The 18,768-nt window shown below is 43.6% G+C and overlaps 1 protein-coding gene across 8 annotated transcripts in view; it reads right to left on the bottom strand.

Moving 5' to 3' along the window:
* Positions 1-18,768, bottom strand: part of WNK1 (WNK lysine deficient protein kinase 1) — a 99,394-nt gene that overhangs the window by 24,706 nt on the left and 55,920 nt on the right. For 3 of the 8 annotated variants that reach the window (XM_063395063.1, XM_063395064.1, XM_063395067.1), the window contains exons 7-17: positions 18,324-18,660; positions 17,077-17,261; positions 8,449-8,520; positions 7,677-7,826; positions 6,172-6,636; positions 4,867-5,145; positions 4,676-4,729; positions 4,102-4,193; positions 3,398-3,560; positions 2,948-3,064; positions 615-788 (exon numbers count right to left, since the gene is read on the bottom strand). In XM_063395063.1, the coding sequence (XP_063251133.1) occupies positions 615-788; positions 2,948-3,064; positions 3,398-3,560; positions 4,102-4,193; positions 4,676-4,729; positions 4,867-5,145; positions 6,172-6,636; positions 7,677-7,826; positions 8,449-8,520; positions 17,077-17,261; positions 18,324-18,660 (2,088 nt within the window). Of the gene's footprint in view, positions 1-614; positions 789-2,947; positions 3,065-3,397; positions 3,561-4,101; positions 4,194-4,675; positions 4,730-4,866; positions 5,146-6,171; positions 6,637-7,676; positions 7,827-8,448; positions 8,521-10,932; positions 12,154-13,798; positions 14,057-17,076; positions 17,262-18,323; positions 18,661-18,768 lie in introns of all 8 variants that reach the window. The other 5 variants (XM_063395065.1, XM_063395066.1, XM_063395070.1 and 2 more) reach the window with 4 other exon arrangements.

Raw genomic sequence — 18,768 nt, 5'->3', positions numbered from 1 at the left:
ATGTCAGCTACAGTGTTTTTACAGACTCTCAGCTTAGTGACTGTCAATGTAACAAACTGACCTAAAAATTCTTTTGGAAAGCAAACTGATTTCCTTAAACATCCTACAGCTAAATGGATGTTCCAAACTAGTTCTGGGTGTAATTAAGGCAGAGATTCAGGAAATGTCATCACTTTCAGCACCCAGCACACAGTTTCAAAACCTATATTTCCTAACCAAGCTATCCAATGTCTTAGTACTGCACTGGGTGGAGGGCCTGAGACCAGGCTCTCAGTGTTTAGTGAGCAGCACAGGGTTGGGGTTTTCCTGTCATACCTCACAATAATCTCAAATCAAGAAGCATCAGCATTTAAGACTGTCTGTTTAGTGGACTGTTAGGGAGATTCAGCAGCTTTGGAAGTCTTGAAACACATCAAAAAGTAAGAGGTCTGTTATTTGGCTTTGTATCTCAATTTTAGGCACTCACTCTGATACGAAGCTTTCTCTTTTTTAAATCATTGATCTTTGATACCTCTCATGACAGGAAGTTTTTATTTCTGGCTAGCTCTACTCACAAAAGCATACCACCCAACATGGAGAGCAGCAGCAGCTGAGGCAGTCAGTCCTTCACATACCTGTGAGCCCGGGAAGAAGCCGTCCTCTTTCGCCCGCATGCTCTCCAGGCCCTGGTCCCCTTCTGGCTCCACGCTCGCATCCTCACTCAGCATTTCATCTGCTTTCTCAATAATCTCTCGTACCTGTTCTACAAATGAGTCTCGCTCTGTTGCTAAAATAAACTCGTTCTGCACCTGTAGAAGAACAAAGCAACATTCATTTGCCACAAACAATTTCAAAACAATATATTGAATAACTACAATGTACTCTTGGTGCTAATGTTTGCCTTCTCTTTACTGTTCCTCTGAACAAGATGAAAGTGGTGACACCTTAGAGAAAAACAACTGTTTCTCAAATTATGTCCAGTACAGAAGTGTGTGCCCTGGTTTAATCTTTGCTGTGGAACAACATTCAATCTCACTTCTTCAGCAAACTGTCACCTCAACCTCTGCTTGGCACATGAAAATTTAAAATAAGCAACCTTATCTTACTGTAATTCCTCCTGTCTAATCAATGCAATGTGCATTAACAGACACGTTGAAAGAGAATTATAACATTAAAGAAATTGAAAATTCCGTATTGCAAGATGTCTTCTGTGCTTCTCTCTTTCCATGCCATATATAACTTCTCCTCTATGCAGGCTGCACATCACTGATTGAAAGTCTGGCTGCAGTACATAAAAGCCAGTATGAATTATGTTCCAAATACGGGGAGAGGAAGATTGCTCAGCCTGTCTAGTTTCAGTACATTGTATTGCTTTATGAAAATAACTCCTCTTGCTTATGTTGGACAAAATCAGTTTAAACAAGTAAACTTGGTAGTTAGATATTTTTGATTTGGTTAAGCCATGACAGTATTCCGTCTCCTCAAATTAAGCATGGCAAAACTCGCAGAGACAGTCTGTGAAACAGAAGTAGAACTGTCAGTCACAAAGCCTCTGCTGGAAAAGAGAGAAAGTGCCTTAGAGGAAAAGCTTGAGACACTGTCTTCACATCAAATTCCTGGGATGCTGGTTCAGGAAAAGGAAAGTCAGGCATGATATGCTTGTATCAGCCTTTGCAATGCAGAACACCAGGTAAAGAAATCTTCAGGACTTTCAGTTTAGGACCAACCTATACGGGGTATGCCTGACAGAATCATGAGTAAAAGGAAACAAGAAAGTCTTGCAATCAAAAGTCTGCTCAATACTCAACAAGGAACCCATGAGCACAATGTTCCAGATTCAGATGCTTGAAGTAGGTTGCACACTTTGAATTGTGTGAATGCATTTTGGAGGCAAAGTTCAATTATTTTTCTCCTACTCGTCTTCAAATATTTGTGGCGTTTGTTGCTTGCAAAGTATTTGTGTCTTAGTTTTGGTTTTGCTTGTTTAGTTTTCATAAATCAAACATACTCTCATTTCTCCATAGGATCACTTTAGGTTTAAGGTGAAGAAGACACCTGTGTACTCTCCATATTTCCTGGCACATGACCTCATCTTATTGACGGTGCTAATACATGTACTTAGCAAGAACCAACTTCTCCCTCTTTCTCAAAAAGCCATTAGTGGCAAAGAATTTCTCCCAGATCACTGCTTTGGTTCCTTTTGCCAAGTACAAATCCAGCACACACCAACTCAGAACTGCCACCTCTCGAAGCAAAAGATAACACACGGCACAGTTGGCCAAGAAACTGGCAAAAGGTACTGTGTTTTGTCATCCCCACTTCTTCAGAAACACTACAACCATCTCAGGCTCATTTACACTGCACCACACCAAAAATAAGAGCTGAAATTTAAAAGAAGAAATGGGGATTCTATTCTATGCTACTCAACACTCATTTAAATGTCTCTATAGGACAAATTCTTTCCTGTGCCTGGTCATCGTACATTAATAGAAGTCAAAAGCAGCATCAGTCACTATGTACCCTCAAACACCAAAATGCAATTCCCCTTTCTTACTTTAAAGGCAGAATCTTCCCATTTTAATTGACATTGATGGTGAAATGCTTGAAGAATACAATGTAGCAATGTCTGCTCTTAGAAAAGCAAGCAGAGTATTTTTAACCAGGCACTTCCAGAAGGTTGGTTGCAGTTTCGAATATGTCAGATTGAAAAATAAAAAAAATCACAACCAACACCACAGAAGCAGTTTTTTTACCTGAAAAAAACCTCAATTCTAAGGTAAAAACTGACACAAATTTTCATGTGACTAGTGCATGAAACATTAATTAATAATCAGACTGCTAAAGCACTTTGTGCCAAATTTCTAGTTGTGGCTGTGTACCAGTAAGGTGAACGCACATGGAGACCAACTCTAAATCATATACAAAAATTACAACTGACTGGATTCTTCATCTCTAAAATCTATCTTACCATAATTGTAGCTATTTCCTCAGGGTTATCACCATCCAAATCAAATTTGAAAGTAACCATTTTCCGATTGTGTGTCTCAAGCTGGCATTCCACTACCCGATCACCTTTGTTTGAAACCTAAAGCAAAGAAAATAATACTTCAAACCAAAAGCACAAGAATCTAAGTTCACTGAGATTTTAAAGTTCACTGAGACAAACTAACAGCACTGGTATAATACAAACACGTTCTATCTTTCCAGTCTAATAAATGGTGCCACACAGAGCATGATTTTTGTCTGAGGATACATCGAATATTCTGGAACAGTCTGTGGAACCACTGGTAGCTAAGCAAGCCAATTTTGCTATGTCTAATGCTCCAAAAAGCTCTTAATAGAGGATACTTGGCACGCTTGTAGAGGCTCAAAAAGGCATAATTAGTACTGAACTGTCCCTAAAATCAAACCCACTCACATTTAGAATTCTCAGTTTGGGCCTGGAGGTCTTCTCGTGGCGAGAGCGGCTGCGCACAGACCTGCGCATGTGGCGCTTGGCGGTGCGGCCCTCGTGCCTGCCGCTGCACGCGGGGACGTTCTCGTTGCCGTCACTCAGTCCTGAAGCAACATCAGAATGTGCACTGCAAACAGAAGGCAACTTCCTGTGAGCATCCACGCATTCCACAGCTGCAACACTCCTTAACCTGCCACACGAAATTCTGCTCTGGGAAGGGGCAGGTGTGTGTTCATCACTGAGAAGGGGCAAAGAGTCCTGTCAACACTTTGGGCTGCTTAATAGAAATTCTGACTGTAATTATTTTGATACACTTCTGGCAAGCTGAGTTGTACAAATCTATCTTATGTTTTCAAGCTGTCTGGGGTTTGAATTCTGCCTAAGTGCCAAAAGGATAAAAAACCTCTCACTTATGATCCACTTGACATGACAAATAAAAGAGTTAATCACTATACATAACCATACTTATTCCTTCCATAAATCACAACCTACTCCACCCTTCATGACCCTGTTTTTCCTCTAGGAACTTTAGTTATTCACATCCTCAAGAGCATTCCCAGTGAAAAAAAAAATCCCTGGTGAAAAAAATATCTCTAAACATTATCCATGGAAGTATAATCTAACACACGACACTGAAACTCAGTTTGGTGAAAAGCAGCAATGCTCACCTATCCATAGAAGAAGCCAAAGGGGTAGACTGAGCAGGCTGTGTCGCTGGAAGAGTCTCTGAAGAAGCAGTCTGTGAGACTCCCTGAGTACCCTATGGACAGAAACCTACAATCAAGAACCTCCCCAAAGAGCTCCTCTTCAAGCAACCCAGTACTCCTCAGTGTTTCCTCCCAAACCAGCTGTAAAGCTGAAAGCTCTGCCTTTTTACAAGTTTAAATAGCTGGCACCTAGGACAGCTTTAGTTTACAAGATACTCTAGAGCAAACTGCAGTGAAGCAAAACATCATCTGAGGAGAGGTGAGGAAACCAGCCACACGTCCCTTCTACTGCCACATGTCACTACAGCTGGCCATGCAGTCAGTCTTACTATCAGAATGTGCAAAAGGCAAGCCAATGCAGAACACAAAGACAATTCCAATTCTCCCTGCAAGAACCACGCTGCAGGGAATAGGCATAATGACAGATTCTCAAAGACTATCGATTGCAGCTTGTCTTTGATAGGGCAAAAATGTTCTACAGTACTAGCAAGAAGTGAAGTGTTTTACTGCTTTTGCCTGCAGGATGCACACTCACTTCCCAACAGAACAACCAGTGGCAACAAGGTCCCCACATTGGCATGACATTCTGCTGTAAGAAAAAGGTAATTTGAAATATTAACTTCCAACTGAAGACAAGCACAGAAGGGATTAGTTCCCCACAGAGATACACTGTTGCATGAGTCAAACATCCAAAATCCACTGTTACGTTATATTCCATATATTTACCTCCACAGCCGCCTGCTGCGAGGAGGCAGATGAGGCCTGTTGTGCTAAACTCACAGGAGGCTGGGCCACCTGAACCTGTCCTGCCAGGCTGCCCACGGAAACTAGAACGTTCTGTTCCCCATAGGGCTGCACAACAGGGGCTAGGTAGGCTGGCTGGGCCGCTGCCTCTGTGGGCAGGGGAGGGGACAGCACGGCAGCAGCAGCGCTGGCAGAGGCCGCCGGGGAAGGAGCAGCGTTCGAGTCCGCTGGGTACTGCGGTGGCAGCCGGGACGGGAAGCCCTGCAACAGAAATGAGCGAGCCAAGTCAGTGACTGGCAGAGCTAACTAGCAAATAACACAGTAATAATAAAAAAAATCCGTTCCAGGGGCACATTCCAGCCTTCTGTACTTGTTCGAGCACTCCCAAAATCTTCCCAAAGAAGTGGAGCAAACTGCTCATGCAGCCAGCATGCAAGTAAGTCACCACACCCCAACAAGCAAATTCCCACTCACAGTCCCAAGTCTTAGGCAAAACAATCTTCATCTCCCAACTCTCGCAGCTGCCCATATAGCTTAAGATTTTAAAGCTTGAGATTACAAATGAGCTTGAAGAATTTTCAGGCTGTACAGCTACGGCTCAGATGTTATACAACTGCTGCTGATTCTTGAGATTAAATAGCAAAACCACTCTTGTGTTCTTCCTGTCCTCTTGTAACGAGCTGACCCAGAAACAAGGAACACTTCTATCATTATTCACATTGCCACTTTTACAGTGAGTGATCACAAAGTCGCTGAAGCAGTCTGTGCCCACCAGTCCAGCAGTTCACAACCAGCACCAGGTACTTACATCACATCCAAGATCCATGCTGCCCGACTGACTTCTAAGAATTCCCTGCCCCACCCCTCCCCAGGCTTGGAATGAAATACTGCCATCGTTGAATATGCTGCCATTGATTTTCTTTCCAACATACATCTCCTATTGTTAAAGTTACAATTTCTGATTTTCTTTTTTCCCAAGCTGACAGATCTCATGAATATATAGCTGTCCTCTCTCACACAGCAGTTGAACAAAGCCCTGCACTATGATTCTGTCATTTTAGACAAATTCCAGTGCCAAATAGGAAAAATTCAAAACATATGGTTGTCCAAGGACTTTTTTTCTTCTCTCCTCTTTAAAATGGTTCTTTACTGTACAACAGAATCTATCCTAGTGGCTCAATGGCTCTCATACGAGAGGTGAGCTGGCCAGGGCACACGGCTCCCATCGGGTACCTTAGAGGAACGGGCAAAAATGTGGAGAAGGCGTCTGCTGGCTTGCAACAATACCTGGTAAAGAGCATCTGCAGCAGGAAGCGAAGCCTCAGCAGCTTGTCCAATGCTGACTGGCAATCCCACGGCCTGGACAGGCGGCTGCAGGAGCTGCGGGAGGCCCTGGCTGGGCAGCTGAGCCACAGGCTGCAGCAGCGTGGGCAGCTGGCCGGGCACGCCGCCGGCTCCGGCAGGCACGGCCGCGGACGGGGCCAGCGGCAGCAGCGGCTGGCTGAGGCCAGCGGCCAGGGAAATGGGCAGCGCCTGGAAACCTGCCTGAGCCACTGTCACGTGAGGGGCTGCCACAGGCAGCTGGGACACCGGGAACTGGGGGACCGCGGGAGCCGGCAAGGCCTGCCCCACGGGCAGGAAATGAGAGCCAAGGGGGACTGACGGGGCAGCTGAAGGCTGAGGGAGAGAAGATGCTGCAACAGGTAACTGAGGCTCGCCTTGGATGATCGGCACTGGTTGGGAAACAGGAAGCTGGGGAGGTAAAGAAAATAGAGATAGATTTTTTTTAAAGCAGCGTTGCGGAAAGCAGAGTTTTATACATTAGTCAAAGAAAGCATTATTCAAGTTACAGCACTCTGGTTAAGTGGCTGGGGAGCACAGTTGGCAGAGTGGCTGGGAAGCTGGCTGTTCCAAACAGTCCTCGCTTTCCAACACTTCCCTTGAAGAACTCAACAGGCTCTTGAAACACACACTCACAGAGGGTGAAAGAGCAACATTTGAATACTCTGAAGCACTGATTTGGGCATAAACAGAATGAAATTCTCCTCAACTCTGTCCCTTGACCCAAGCCTGCCTTCTTACAGCAAAGAAGTGCAAGTCTTACAACAAATCTGTCAGCTTTGAGTATGGGGACCAAAGCAAAGGAGAATCAAAATCCACTGTGCCAGCATTCAGAGAATGGCAGGGAATATGTCAATTAAAGCCAGCAAACGATGCAACTGGAAAGGCAGTTTAGATGAACAAGCAACAAAACAATAATTTTGAAAACAAAATTGCGGCTCACACATTCAACAGAGATATGAGCCAAAATGAAGCAATATTCAGTAACAGAAGCTTCTTGATCAGGAAGTAAAGGAGAAGAGCTGAGTAAGAAAGATGACAGGATGAAGAAAAGAGTCCTATAGTTCACTACCTAAATAAGTGAATATGTTTTACACATGTAATGGTGCAGAAGAGAGACAGCCGATGGGAAACAGAAATGGTAAGTTCCTGAAAATCTGTTCACAATACACCATTCATCAATATGCCTCCTGATATTTTTGACAACTTAAAAGATCTTTGTGCATGGAAGTGCCTCCTTCCCTCAAATTACACACAACTGCCACGTGTAAAAGGTTTTCCATGACATTTTCCAAGAAAATTGACAGTTACAGTACAATAAGAATACTCTTGTTTGGATGAATGTTCTGAAACCATTAGGAAAGATGACAAAAGTGAAAGCAGCAGCATATTGAATCTACCAGCTGTGAAGAAGAAAAAAACCACCTTCTGCTAAGAAGAATTTTGTTTACCTGTGTCCCAGCTGCTGCTTGAGGCATTGGCATGATCTGTGAAGTCTGAGTTTGAGAGACAGTTTGTGCAGGAGTGGTGCTGGCAGAAACTGAGGGCTGCTGCAGCTGGTACTGTCCAGGCTGCTGGGAAGAGGCTGGCTGCTGTGCACTCTGTAGCAGAAAAAAGATGAAAAAGCTGTATTACCCCCCAGCAGAGGTTTCTTAAAGCATATCCTACTTAAATTCTGCTTTTCACTCTCTCCTAAGTGATAACAGTGGTTCTTCACAATATGCCTAGTCAGTTAAGCTTTAGCAATTACTTATTAACATTACTGATACAATTCCATTATTGACACAAAATCTTGCAAGAGAATTCTTTCACCTGCAAAACCAAGAATGAAGATTCTATAAAGAAAGACAAGGCAGCTAAGAGAAGAGAATGTTGCAGATCAGATTTTCAGTTAGAAGAAATCATGAGAACAAAGTCTGCCTGACTAGAAAGGCTAATCTGCAAATCCTGACATGTCTCCCCTTGGACGGGACCACCACTGCAAGCTCAGGAGGATGTTGGGAAGACAGGCATGGGAAAACAAGCATTAACATGATTTTTAAGAGAAATCTCAGAAAGTCAGTGTGTATCTCACAGCATTTTAGACTGGGTGAAAGCCAGAGGATTCCTCTGCTGCAAAATTATGGGTCAAATGGTGACAGAGGTAGTCAACTGCTCTTAAAAGAGTCATGACAACTCTACACTATGAGTACTTCTGTCCTGAGTTCAGAACTGTGATCTTACCTGCTGAGTGTGTGGAGCAGGCTGCGATGGCACCGATGCATTGCTCGAGGCTGGCTGGCCTTGCACCTGTGTCTGGAGGGGAAAAAAGGACAATCAGCTGAGAAAAACTCTATGGTTTCTGCTGCAGGCAGTTAAATCATTTCTGCCTGGAATGATCTGGTTAGAATAGGTTTCTAGCTTGTCCTTTTGGACAAGCAGTCCTTCTGGCCAAATTCCATTATGACAACCAGAACAACGCAGAGTGATCTGAAGGAGCTCTGAACATCATTTTAAGACTTCCTACATAAAAAATATAGAAAGACTCTGCAACCCACATGCCCCTCAACACGAGACAGATCAGCCTACCAGCTTCTTCTTCCACTGGTGATGCTTTAAGAGCAGGATGCCTTGGTATGGGTAACTGTAAATAGATGCATTAAGCTTTTCCTTTACATGTATTCTAAACACAGCCAGGTGGGGCAATAAAAGGAGGCTACATGGAAATAAAACTATCCATAAAAAACCAAGCACAAAGACATACAGAATTCTAAACCAATTACAAAGTACCCACTACACATAAATGTCATGAGTTTCCTTTGAGAGGCGTGTCAAAACACAGGCTACTAATCATTTCCAGAGTCACTACCATTCAAAGGCTACCAAGAACTGGATATGGAGGAATATGAGGGTTCACATTCTAGCTAAGACAGAATTTTCAAGTAAGCAACGAAAAAAATGGATGAGTGGCATACAAATGAATGTGGAAGATGCAGAGGAAAATGGAATGGACTTTCATTATTTTTTTTCTGGTTGCAATTTTTTCATCAGATCCCAGGATCTGCATTATTGTTTTTGTGACAACTTTATTTCTGTATCAGCTCCTGGGAGAGAACTAGACAAAGACCTCCAGATGATCTCCCTGAGCATGCACCACTTGGGTGAACTGCCTTTGTAAGAAGTATATCTGGTGCATAAGTATCGTATCACAAATATCTATGAAAATTCCTTAATGCTGTGATCATTCAGCTTGCAGAAGCTCATTAGGAACAAGTCTGTTAAAATTACACACTTTTCTAATTATGGAAACTTTGGAGAAAGCAGACTGCCAATGAAGAGAACCATTTTTTTCTTTGCTGTTTTAGAAGCTTCAGGCCCTCACTGGCTAGGATCTAAATGTGCTACATCCCACTGCTGTAACGTGCTCACATTGCCTCAGTTGGGGGTTTCAAATTCTAATCTTCTCATGAATTAGGTAAAAGACCCCAGAATTTATATTCTGACAAAAAAAGTGACCTCTTTTTTTGTTTTCCAGATGTATTTTATATCCATCAGAATTCACCTCTTGAGTTTAACAAAGGTTTATGGAGAAAAAAATCTCCATGCAGTTTTCAAAGTTTTTGAGTAGGAGATTCATTCTACAAATTCTTCAGCACAGCAATTGCTATCTATTAGACTAGTGATGAAAGCTGTTCCAGCTTTAGTAAAACACCTTTAATATCCCTTACAGAAAGTCCTAAATTCTTAGTTCTTGATCTTAACATAGAGAGGAAAATGATTCTCCTTCACACAAATCCCAAAGTTGCTAATACTCCAGTAACTAAAATGTCAAAGCCCCTCATTCCAAGGACAAAAGAGGTAAGAGGAAGTCTACTTAAAGTAAATCCTCTTTTCACAGAAAGTTATGAGGCTTCAGACTAGGAGTGCAGACACAATGTATACAGAGAGACACCTCACAGTGTACAGAAAAGCGACCATTGCAAAAGCAAATACCACATATGCTGATAAAACACACATCTCCCAACTAAGCTTCAGACCTCCAGTTTTGCTGTTTAAAAGGACACCACATAAGGCACCACACCACAGGGTGGCAATTCCAACCAGCAACAGTTGTTTGTGCCCTTCGTTAACTACTCAGCCTGTTTAGCTTCTTCAACAAATACATTTCCAAATCCATGTACACATATATAACATAGCTCCTTCCATTCCTCTCTTCCCACTTTCTTTCCCCATGTCTAAAAAAAAGCTCTTGTATTTTGGACAGCCACCAAAATCACCTTGTTGTCTAATGAAACATCATTTGTATGAAAGTTCAACCTCTAACACATTAAAATGGCTCCAGAGCAGCAACAGAAACACAAGGCAAGTTGTACCAGCACTGCTGATCCTAACTGCAGAGAAGATACATTTCATTCAAACAACTGTTTAAAAGCCAGTTGGGTACTCCAGCAATCTCTCACCAAAAGAACAGCTAGTCCTAGGAGGAACACTGACCATTTTTGACTTTTAACACAAACGCCCTACCAATATTTCAGCCAAATCTGAGCACAAACCAAATGGTTGCTAATGCCTCATTATTTCATAGCAACCTGGTTAAGTTAAAGAGTTTTGGTGGAAAGACACCCCCATGAACACTAATCACATGGAGCAGGTTTCCTAAAAGCAAGGTTTCCCTTTCAGTATGACTCATAAAAAGCAGTGAAATTGTGGAAGGTTTGCTCCTGTAACCTGAGCATAGGATGCAGGTGGTCCTGATGAAAGCGAGGTGGACAAGGCCTGCTGAGTTGAGGCTCCCTGGGGGAAGCAGATGAAGAGCTGCGACTCTTGCAACACCTTCTGAGGCAGCTGAACAATGGGCAATGAGAAGTCTGAACCAAAAGCAGAAGATGATCCCCCTGTAGGGGGAGGAGACTGGAAATCACCAGTGTCAGAGGAAGTCAGCTGTGAGGAATCACTGGAGTACTCTGGGCTTCCTTCTGGCCAGCTGCGCCTGGCAGAGCCCGCTCTGGGCCCCGCTGCCCCCGCAGCAAGGCAGTGGCAGCGCTCCTCTGTGACGGGCTGCAGCCGGCCGTGCGGCGCTGCGCCCGGGGCCGCCTCCTCCTGGCTGCTGTCCGCCGAGCCCCGGCGACTCCTGTGGGCCCGCGGGGGCAGGGCCGCGCCGTCTGCCGCGGCAGAGCCCGGCGTGTGCACATGGAACTCAAAGACACAGCTCGCCCTGCCGTCGGCGCTGTGGGAGAGCACAGCCGGGGCCGAGTGCGGAACGAACACCGGGTGGAACGTCATCTGAGCCGCCTCTGCGCCCAGGGGAGCTGAAACACTGGGCAGCGGAGACAGGGGACCCAGCCCAGAGTCCAGCCTCAGCTTCTGAACGTGTCTTGCCACGTATGTTTGGCCCGATTGAAAGTCGAACACAGAGCTTTGTGGAGGACCACCTTGCCCATGGTTTGACTCAGAGACCTGCTTCAAATGCTGTTCGGCCGCGTGAGAGTTATAAGCTACTCGATCATACTGCTCCGATACCTGTGATGGATAGTGCATGCCCACCAAATACACAGCTTCTGGATGCATCCTGTAGTGAGCATCCTCTGGAGGTGTTGGTCCAGATCTATAGTCGCTGTGGACAGGAGCTTGCTCAAACACGGGATTAACTTGCACGTGCAGAGGCTCTCCAGCGACTCTCTGAGCTGCTGTGCCCAGCATAACAAATGCCTCTGGAGTCCAATTGGTGGGACTACCACCGGGTGGGACTAAACTCTGGCCAGTCTTCAGCAAGGGCTGGAAGTGGCAAGTTTGGGCTTCCAAAAATGAAGTGCTCTTGCGCCGCTGAGCAATTGCCACCTTCGGCGGGCAGGCAGGCGGTGGTGAGAAAGACACCGGCCGTTCATGAACGGTTGGGAAAAATATCTGTGAGTCTGGGAACGGTGGTGTTCCCCCACGAGGATGCTGAGGCTGTATTGACATGAACAGACAGGTAATTCATACATTAAAAGTGAAAGCACATCAACATGCACAGTTCACTAGGCAGTTCTGTGAAGTAACTTTATAGAATTCATACTTAATTCATGGTCAAAAACATACAGTACTTAGGAATTTAGGTGAGTTGTTAATATCCATTAAATACATCCATGGCAGGCACAGCTACAATTGGGAACATTTGCTGGTGTTAGAGCTGCTTTTCCAGTTCAATTCCAAGAGTTCACAAAAAGAAACCAATTTGGCTACTGACAGTGGAATGAGACTTATTGTCATAGCCTAGCCATTGTGATCGGTGCTTGAAATCCAATCAAACCCCTGAGGTCACTGCCATATGTGGAATATGAAATTCAGAACTTGAGAGCACTTGAGAACAATGCAGAGCCTCTAATTTGCACTTAGAAGATGACATTTGGTGTAAGTATTTTCCAATAAAAAAGCCACAGTGCTAGTGTCCTGTATGCTATTCAAAAAGCTAAAAGGAAGTATTTCATAAGACAAAATGGACCATTTAATCACTTATGAGCAGACCTTTTCATACAGAAAATTAGCCCTCATTAAAACAAGCTTAATTCCTGCCTGGACAACAAAACATTCACAGGTTTAATAACAGCAGAGTCCTCAGGCAGTTCCTCTCCATCTGAGGAGGCTCATCTTATTTAAGAGTTGGAGGGAATATTTCACTAAAGAGAGCTCTATGTAAGAACATCAAACAATTCAGTAACTTTGCATCATTTCATCTCTGCCTGCAGTATGCTCAGAGACAATGTGTTCTCTTCCCTAATGGAAAAAAACCTGGCAGGAGTCAGTAGTAAATGTACTGTCCAAGACAAATGGCATTTATGACTTTTTCAAGTTGCTGTTTGCACATTGTTAACTTTCTCCCCAGCCTCCTTTGTCCGGAAAAGCAGCAGCAAATTTCCATATTGACTAACGCTAATGAAAAGGTCCTACAGATGAAGTACCTTTCCTATGTTCTAAACCTGGTTCCACTTACTTCATTTACACAAAAATGCTTCTCAAAACTTATTTTGTGTAAACTGTAGCTCAAAATGAAAAGCATCTACCTCCTCTATTACACATTATCTTTGCATCTGACTTTCTAAGAAACATGAAGCTACTGCTTTTTCCTATTAAGAAGCAGTTGAAGTGGAATTTCTGATAAGAATTTACAGAAAAAGCCTCAAAAGTATTCATACTCTAAATATCTAATATCAGCTAGCCAAAGCTTTAGGAATAAGCAGCCACAGCAATCAGGCTTTAAAAGCTGGTTGTTTTGTGCAGGGCTTAATTAACATTCTATGTTTACTTAAGAGTTGAAAAATAAAAGTCTTCTGACTTTGGGGTAATAAGAACTACTGTTCCCTTTACCTTCTGTGGTACAACTGGGTAATTTACATTTATACTGTCCTAAAAGACAAGAAACAAGCAGTCAGCCACTGTTTGATAATGTTTACATGGACTGCTTCACAGAAATAAATAAAAATAATAAAATCAACATTCCAGCAGCATAGTATAAGGAATTGACTCTTCCATTTCTCCCTTTAAAAATGCCCAGAGCCCAGGATGTATTTAATGATAACTTATCTTACTGTGCCAGGAGGCAAATGGCAACACATACAGGAGTGACAGAGAGGGAGGGCAGGCTGGAGCGTCGGTGCTGGCGTGGAGAGGCAGAGTGCATGGGCAGGACACTTTCCAGGGCTTTAGAAAGCTTTTCTGCAAAGGTCTCTTCAGGGACAGTCCGAAGGTAGAAAGGAGAAAGAGGTGCAGACAGCGCTGGTGGTGGGGTGCAAGGAGCACTGAGAGGGATGCAGGACATACAGGGAAGAGCAGGAAGGTGGGGGACACAAACTGACATGCTACGACCACGTTGAGGCTAAAGGAGGAAAACAAAAGTTAAGAATTGAATACTTCAAAAAAAAAAAAAAAGTAATAACAAAACCAGCAAAAACTATAATGAGGTAGAAAAGAACTGAAGACACACAATGGAAGGCCCAATATTGACTAATATGTGGTACCACAAGATATGAGAATGCTGAATGAATGCCAAACACACTGGGGACAGGCTGTGTGCACCTCTGAGGAGCCCAGCTGGCCTTGGGCTACGGAGCAGTGTGCAAAGCTCCCCAGTGCCCTCACGGGAAACACGGGGAAGGCAGATCAGACAGAGAACGTGTTCTCTGGGCCACAGACACAGCCCAGAGTGTGCTCTCAAAGATCTGCCAGTCTGACAAATCAAAACTGAGATACTAATGAGCTTTCAAACATTCATGAGTTTTTAGAGTGAATGTGTGTTCACAGGTAGCACCCAGTTCCTCTACTGAATTATGGGAACTAAATGTATGCAGCTGGCTCTTTATGAACTGAAACATCACCATAAAATTTAAACCTTACACCCTCTACAACACGAGTTGTGGAAAAAACTCTGTTTAATCTGTGGCAAATTCTGTAAAATTAGTCTTAGACAAGCATCTTCCAGATGCTGGGCCAATAAAAGCATCCAGATTTTGTAATCTTGCCACAATCCAGAAGGCTGCAGGTCAAAATCCAATCAAATCAGAAGACATGGAATGAAGTTTTGAGGTGGGATTTGCATTTTTTGGTTTGGGGGGTTTCGTTATTGCCCCCCTTTTTTTTTTGGTGTTGTATTGTGTTTTGTTGTGGGCTTTTAAGTAAATGGAAATGTAATTTTTTAAAGAGGCAGTATATACTTCTTATGGAAGTAATCCACAGTATCTTAAACTAATTAAAATCAAATACAGACCTCCAGAGAGAAAAGAGCAAGATATTCAGTGGAGATCTGACTTTCAAGATTTCTGTTGTGAGAAATCTTGCTAGATTGATGAAAAATTTGGGAGAGAGGTAGAAAAGAACTCAAATTGTTAACTAAATACATCTTCGCCTATTCCAAGGCAGGTGCAGTTATACATTATTCCTGACTCTTAATTCGTCTAAATAGTTCAGAAACATCTCCACTGCCAGAGACTACAATACTTATCTATCTTTGTAGAGTATTGAAAAAACCCTTCCTAAACAATAATCCCATGCTGCAATTTAGGCTTATCATTCCTTATTCTAATAACGATGTTGTGATCTGATTAGCCTCCTCTTACCTCACAGCAGCTTTTACAGCTTCCTCTCTCTTCAAGCTTATATTTTATAGATTCAATTATTTCAGTCTTCCCACATAAACCACATTTTTTTTATTTCTCCTGGGTTTTTTTTAACACTCTCCTCTGGATTTTCTCCCAAGCCACCCTCAAAATCACTCAATCAAGGTGTCCAGGATAGACTTACCAACAGCCAAGAGCAGAACTACTATTTCATATAATGGGATGTTTGCCTTTTTTATGACAGCATGATGTTTTTGACCATGTCCAGCTTGGGGTCCAATATAATCCCTGACTTTTTTTCTTAGTTTATTTTGCAGAACAGCTGCATAGCCAGTGGTTACTCATCATGTACTTGTGTAGCTGATTATTCCAGTTTAAGCACCAACCTTGTCCTGATCAAATTGCTTTCTGTGACTCTTTTTAAGGCCACTTCTTTAGCTGTCAATACAATTTCAACCTGTCAGCCCCCTCCCAGCAAAGGGTTAGTAGTCCCTGCAGTGTGTCAGCCTCCTGGAAGCTCTGTTCTCATACAGCATGAGCATGTGTTTGCAGCAAACTGAGCTGCTGAGCTGTACCTTTATTGTATGCTTCTTCTCCCTCCTCCTCCTCCCCAAAGATTCTGGTCTTTTGGGAGAAACCTGGAAGGCAGCCACTCCAAGAGAGTGACATGGCTTCTGGTCCAGTACGTGCCCACACACCAAAATATGGCTTACCCAGAAGAGCAGCTTGTTTAAGAGGGATTAAGAACTCATCATCAAGGACTAGCAGTACCAACACCTCAGGGTAAGGGTCTTTGAAAAGGATGGAGATGCTCTGACTGTGGGTGATAGCAGCCTGTTTGCCAAAATCCTAGTTACACCAGTGATGCTGTCCTAAGGCCTACAACCACAGGCACCAGAAGGGGTGAGCACCCTCAGTCCTAAGTGTCACCTCTTCCTTATGGTATTGCTACATCATACCATAATGTCTGCCCCAATCTTGGATTGTTATTTGTGTAAAAAACAAGCGACAAGGGAACCACTGAAGACAATACAAAAGTAGCAGAAGTTCTACTCCAGAATTAGAATAGATTTCTGCATACTCTCTTACTCAGATCTAAAAACATACCAAGGAAAAAGCATACCAAAATAAAAGGGCAACACAAATGAACATAGTAGGAAAAGTATTTGTGCCCAGTGCAGACTTTCCAGGGAAAAGGAATACGCATGATGAGCAAATCAACACAAGCTAGAAATAAAACTGGGAACGAGGATGTGGGGTGTTTTCAGTCTGGGGCTCTCACATGCAACATTCTGTAACAGTTAAAAGGGTCTTACCTGCAAAATCTGTAATCAAAACCTCACAGAACACACACAGCAATTTCATACAGTGGCTTCAATTATTCTAATCCCTTCTTCAAACTAAACCAGCAGCTTGATCCCTGGTAATTTCATATACCCATACATACACCACCTTCCCAAGCAAGATTAAATGTGTCTTTTCATGAGATAGTCTTGTTCTGAGGATGTTACTCCATTCACAAAAACAACTAACCCATCATTCTGCTTAATTGCAGCCAAGATTAAATAGAAGCTTTAAAGACAAAGATGCTCTTTCACTTTTCCCTCCCCCTCTAAAATCGGTCATCTTGCAAAAAAAGCCCCTGAACTCCTCACACACAGAATTTGTATCCTGTGCAAAACAAAACACCCAGGGAAGATGGCCTGGCAGCTTTGCTCACCTTTGAGCAGACACACAAAAGCAATCCCCCCATGCCCTGGCAGTGCCCTGAGGGCTGGCTTACCGCTGCAGGTGCCTGGAATCCTCCGTGCTGCTGCGACTGCCCTTGGCCCACCGAGGCTGGGAAGCCCTGGACTGCAGTGCTGGACACCGGCTGCTCGTGCTGGGAGCCATAGGACACAGTCTGCTGACTGCTCACAGATTCAGTGTACACAGACGAGCCCTGGCCACTGTCAACTGTCCCATCAGCTGCAAAGGTAAAGGATAAAAACCTGCGTTTCAACAACCGTGGTCTGGATTCAAAATTTCAAAGACCCTGTAATTGGTCAAAGATTAAACTGATTTTTGTGCCATGTCACGTGGACCGTTATTAGCATTTTATCTCTTGTAATATTTAAGCTGATTTTAAAATCTTTTTTTCCTCCATTATGTCTCTCCCTAAAAAACCTGAAAAAATCACTCATTACAGGAATTCTTTGGGAAGATATTTAAGAATAAACTATATTTCCTACAAAAGGCTAGACTAGAAATAGAAACCTAAATTCCACATTGCTATGAATGTTCTTTCAAGGGTTATTAGTCATTATTTTTATTTCATTTTACACAGACATTTAAAACAGGCGTGTTGTGCTGGCTGGCAGATGCCCCACGTAGGCACAGTAGTGAACATGGCACAATAGTCAATTTAAAATCCCTGTTAGCTAACGAGCAGACAGTAATTTGCTTTTTAACTTCATCATTCTAATATGGAAGTTGTCATCTTCCATCATGATTCAAATGCTAGCACAGCAGAAGAGGAAAAGACAGGATTATTAATTCATCTTTTCATGTACAGTATGTAAAACAAAGTAAGACTTTTAAACAGGAAATTATAAGATGAACTACCTGTAGATTAATCTCATTTCCACTTTAAGTTAACGAGGATTGAAATAAATGGTTTTAACAGCCTGATCTGCACTGATGCAGGAGCATACAGGCTTCTGCAGGGCCAGGATATACTGTCCCTGTAGGAGGGCAGCAAAACCAAGGGCACATGTTCATGGTCTAGGTGCCCCAGTTCATCAGTGTATTACCCTGAAACAGAGGAACCACTTTGTGCTAAGACACTGGGCTGTGAATGGTGCCAAGCCCTGGCTCAGCCAAGCCACAGGAATGCATCTGGTGTTGCTGTGCTTTCCAGTGGCCTGTTGTTCTTCAGCAGCAGCAATGGCAGACAGCATCATCCTACTGCTACACCCACCAAAAGGGTAAGACTAATGGGAGAGCTGTGTAAGTGCAGGAGTTCCTAAAGAGACCAACTGAGGCACTTACAAAGAACAGATATACTGGGTTGCTGGAACTGCAGCTGTTGGTGTTGATCAGCCTCCGGCTCCTCAGGCTCCACTTGTGTAGAAACCGATGCTGAAGCAGTGGGGACAGGAGCGGTACCAGTGACAGACTGGGGATGCTTTGACCCTGCATGGGAAGCACTTGATGGCTGCTGTTGCTCCAGCTGCTGCTTCTGACTACCTTCTTCCTGGAGTATGTTCTCCTGTTCTTCTTGCACCGACTGGCGCTGCTCTCGCTTGCGCTTAATCAAAGATACCCTGTCCTTGATAGCCTTCGCCATTGTCTTGTGATCCCCTTCACAGACATAGCCAGACTCCACCTGAAGGAGGACACATTCACAGAATTCACACTGCCACAGACAGCCCTGTCCGAGTGCTACCACAAAGCTTCCTCTTGCTAGCACTAACTTCTCTACACGCTTCTGAAC

Source organism: Prinia subflava, chromosome 4 (genome assembly GCF_021018805.1).
Source record: "Prinia subflava isolate CZ2003 ecotype Zambia chromosome 4, Cam_Psub_1.2, whole genome shotgun sequence".
NCBI lineage: Eukaryota > Metazoa > Chordata > Aves > Passeriformes > Cisticolidae > Prinia > Prinia subflava.
The sequence above is the reverse complement of the archived record's forward strand: the minus strand, read 5'-3'. Positions and strand labels throughout refer to the sequence as shown.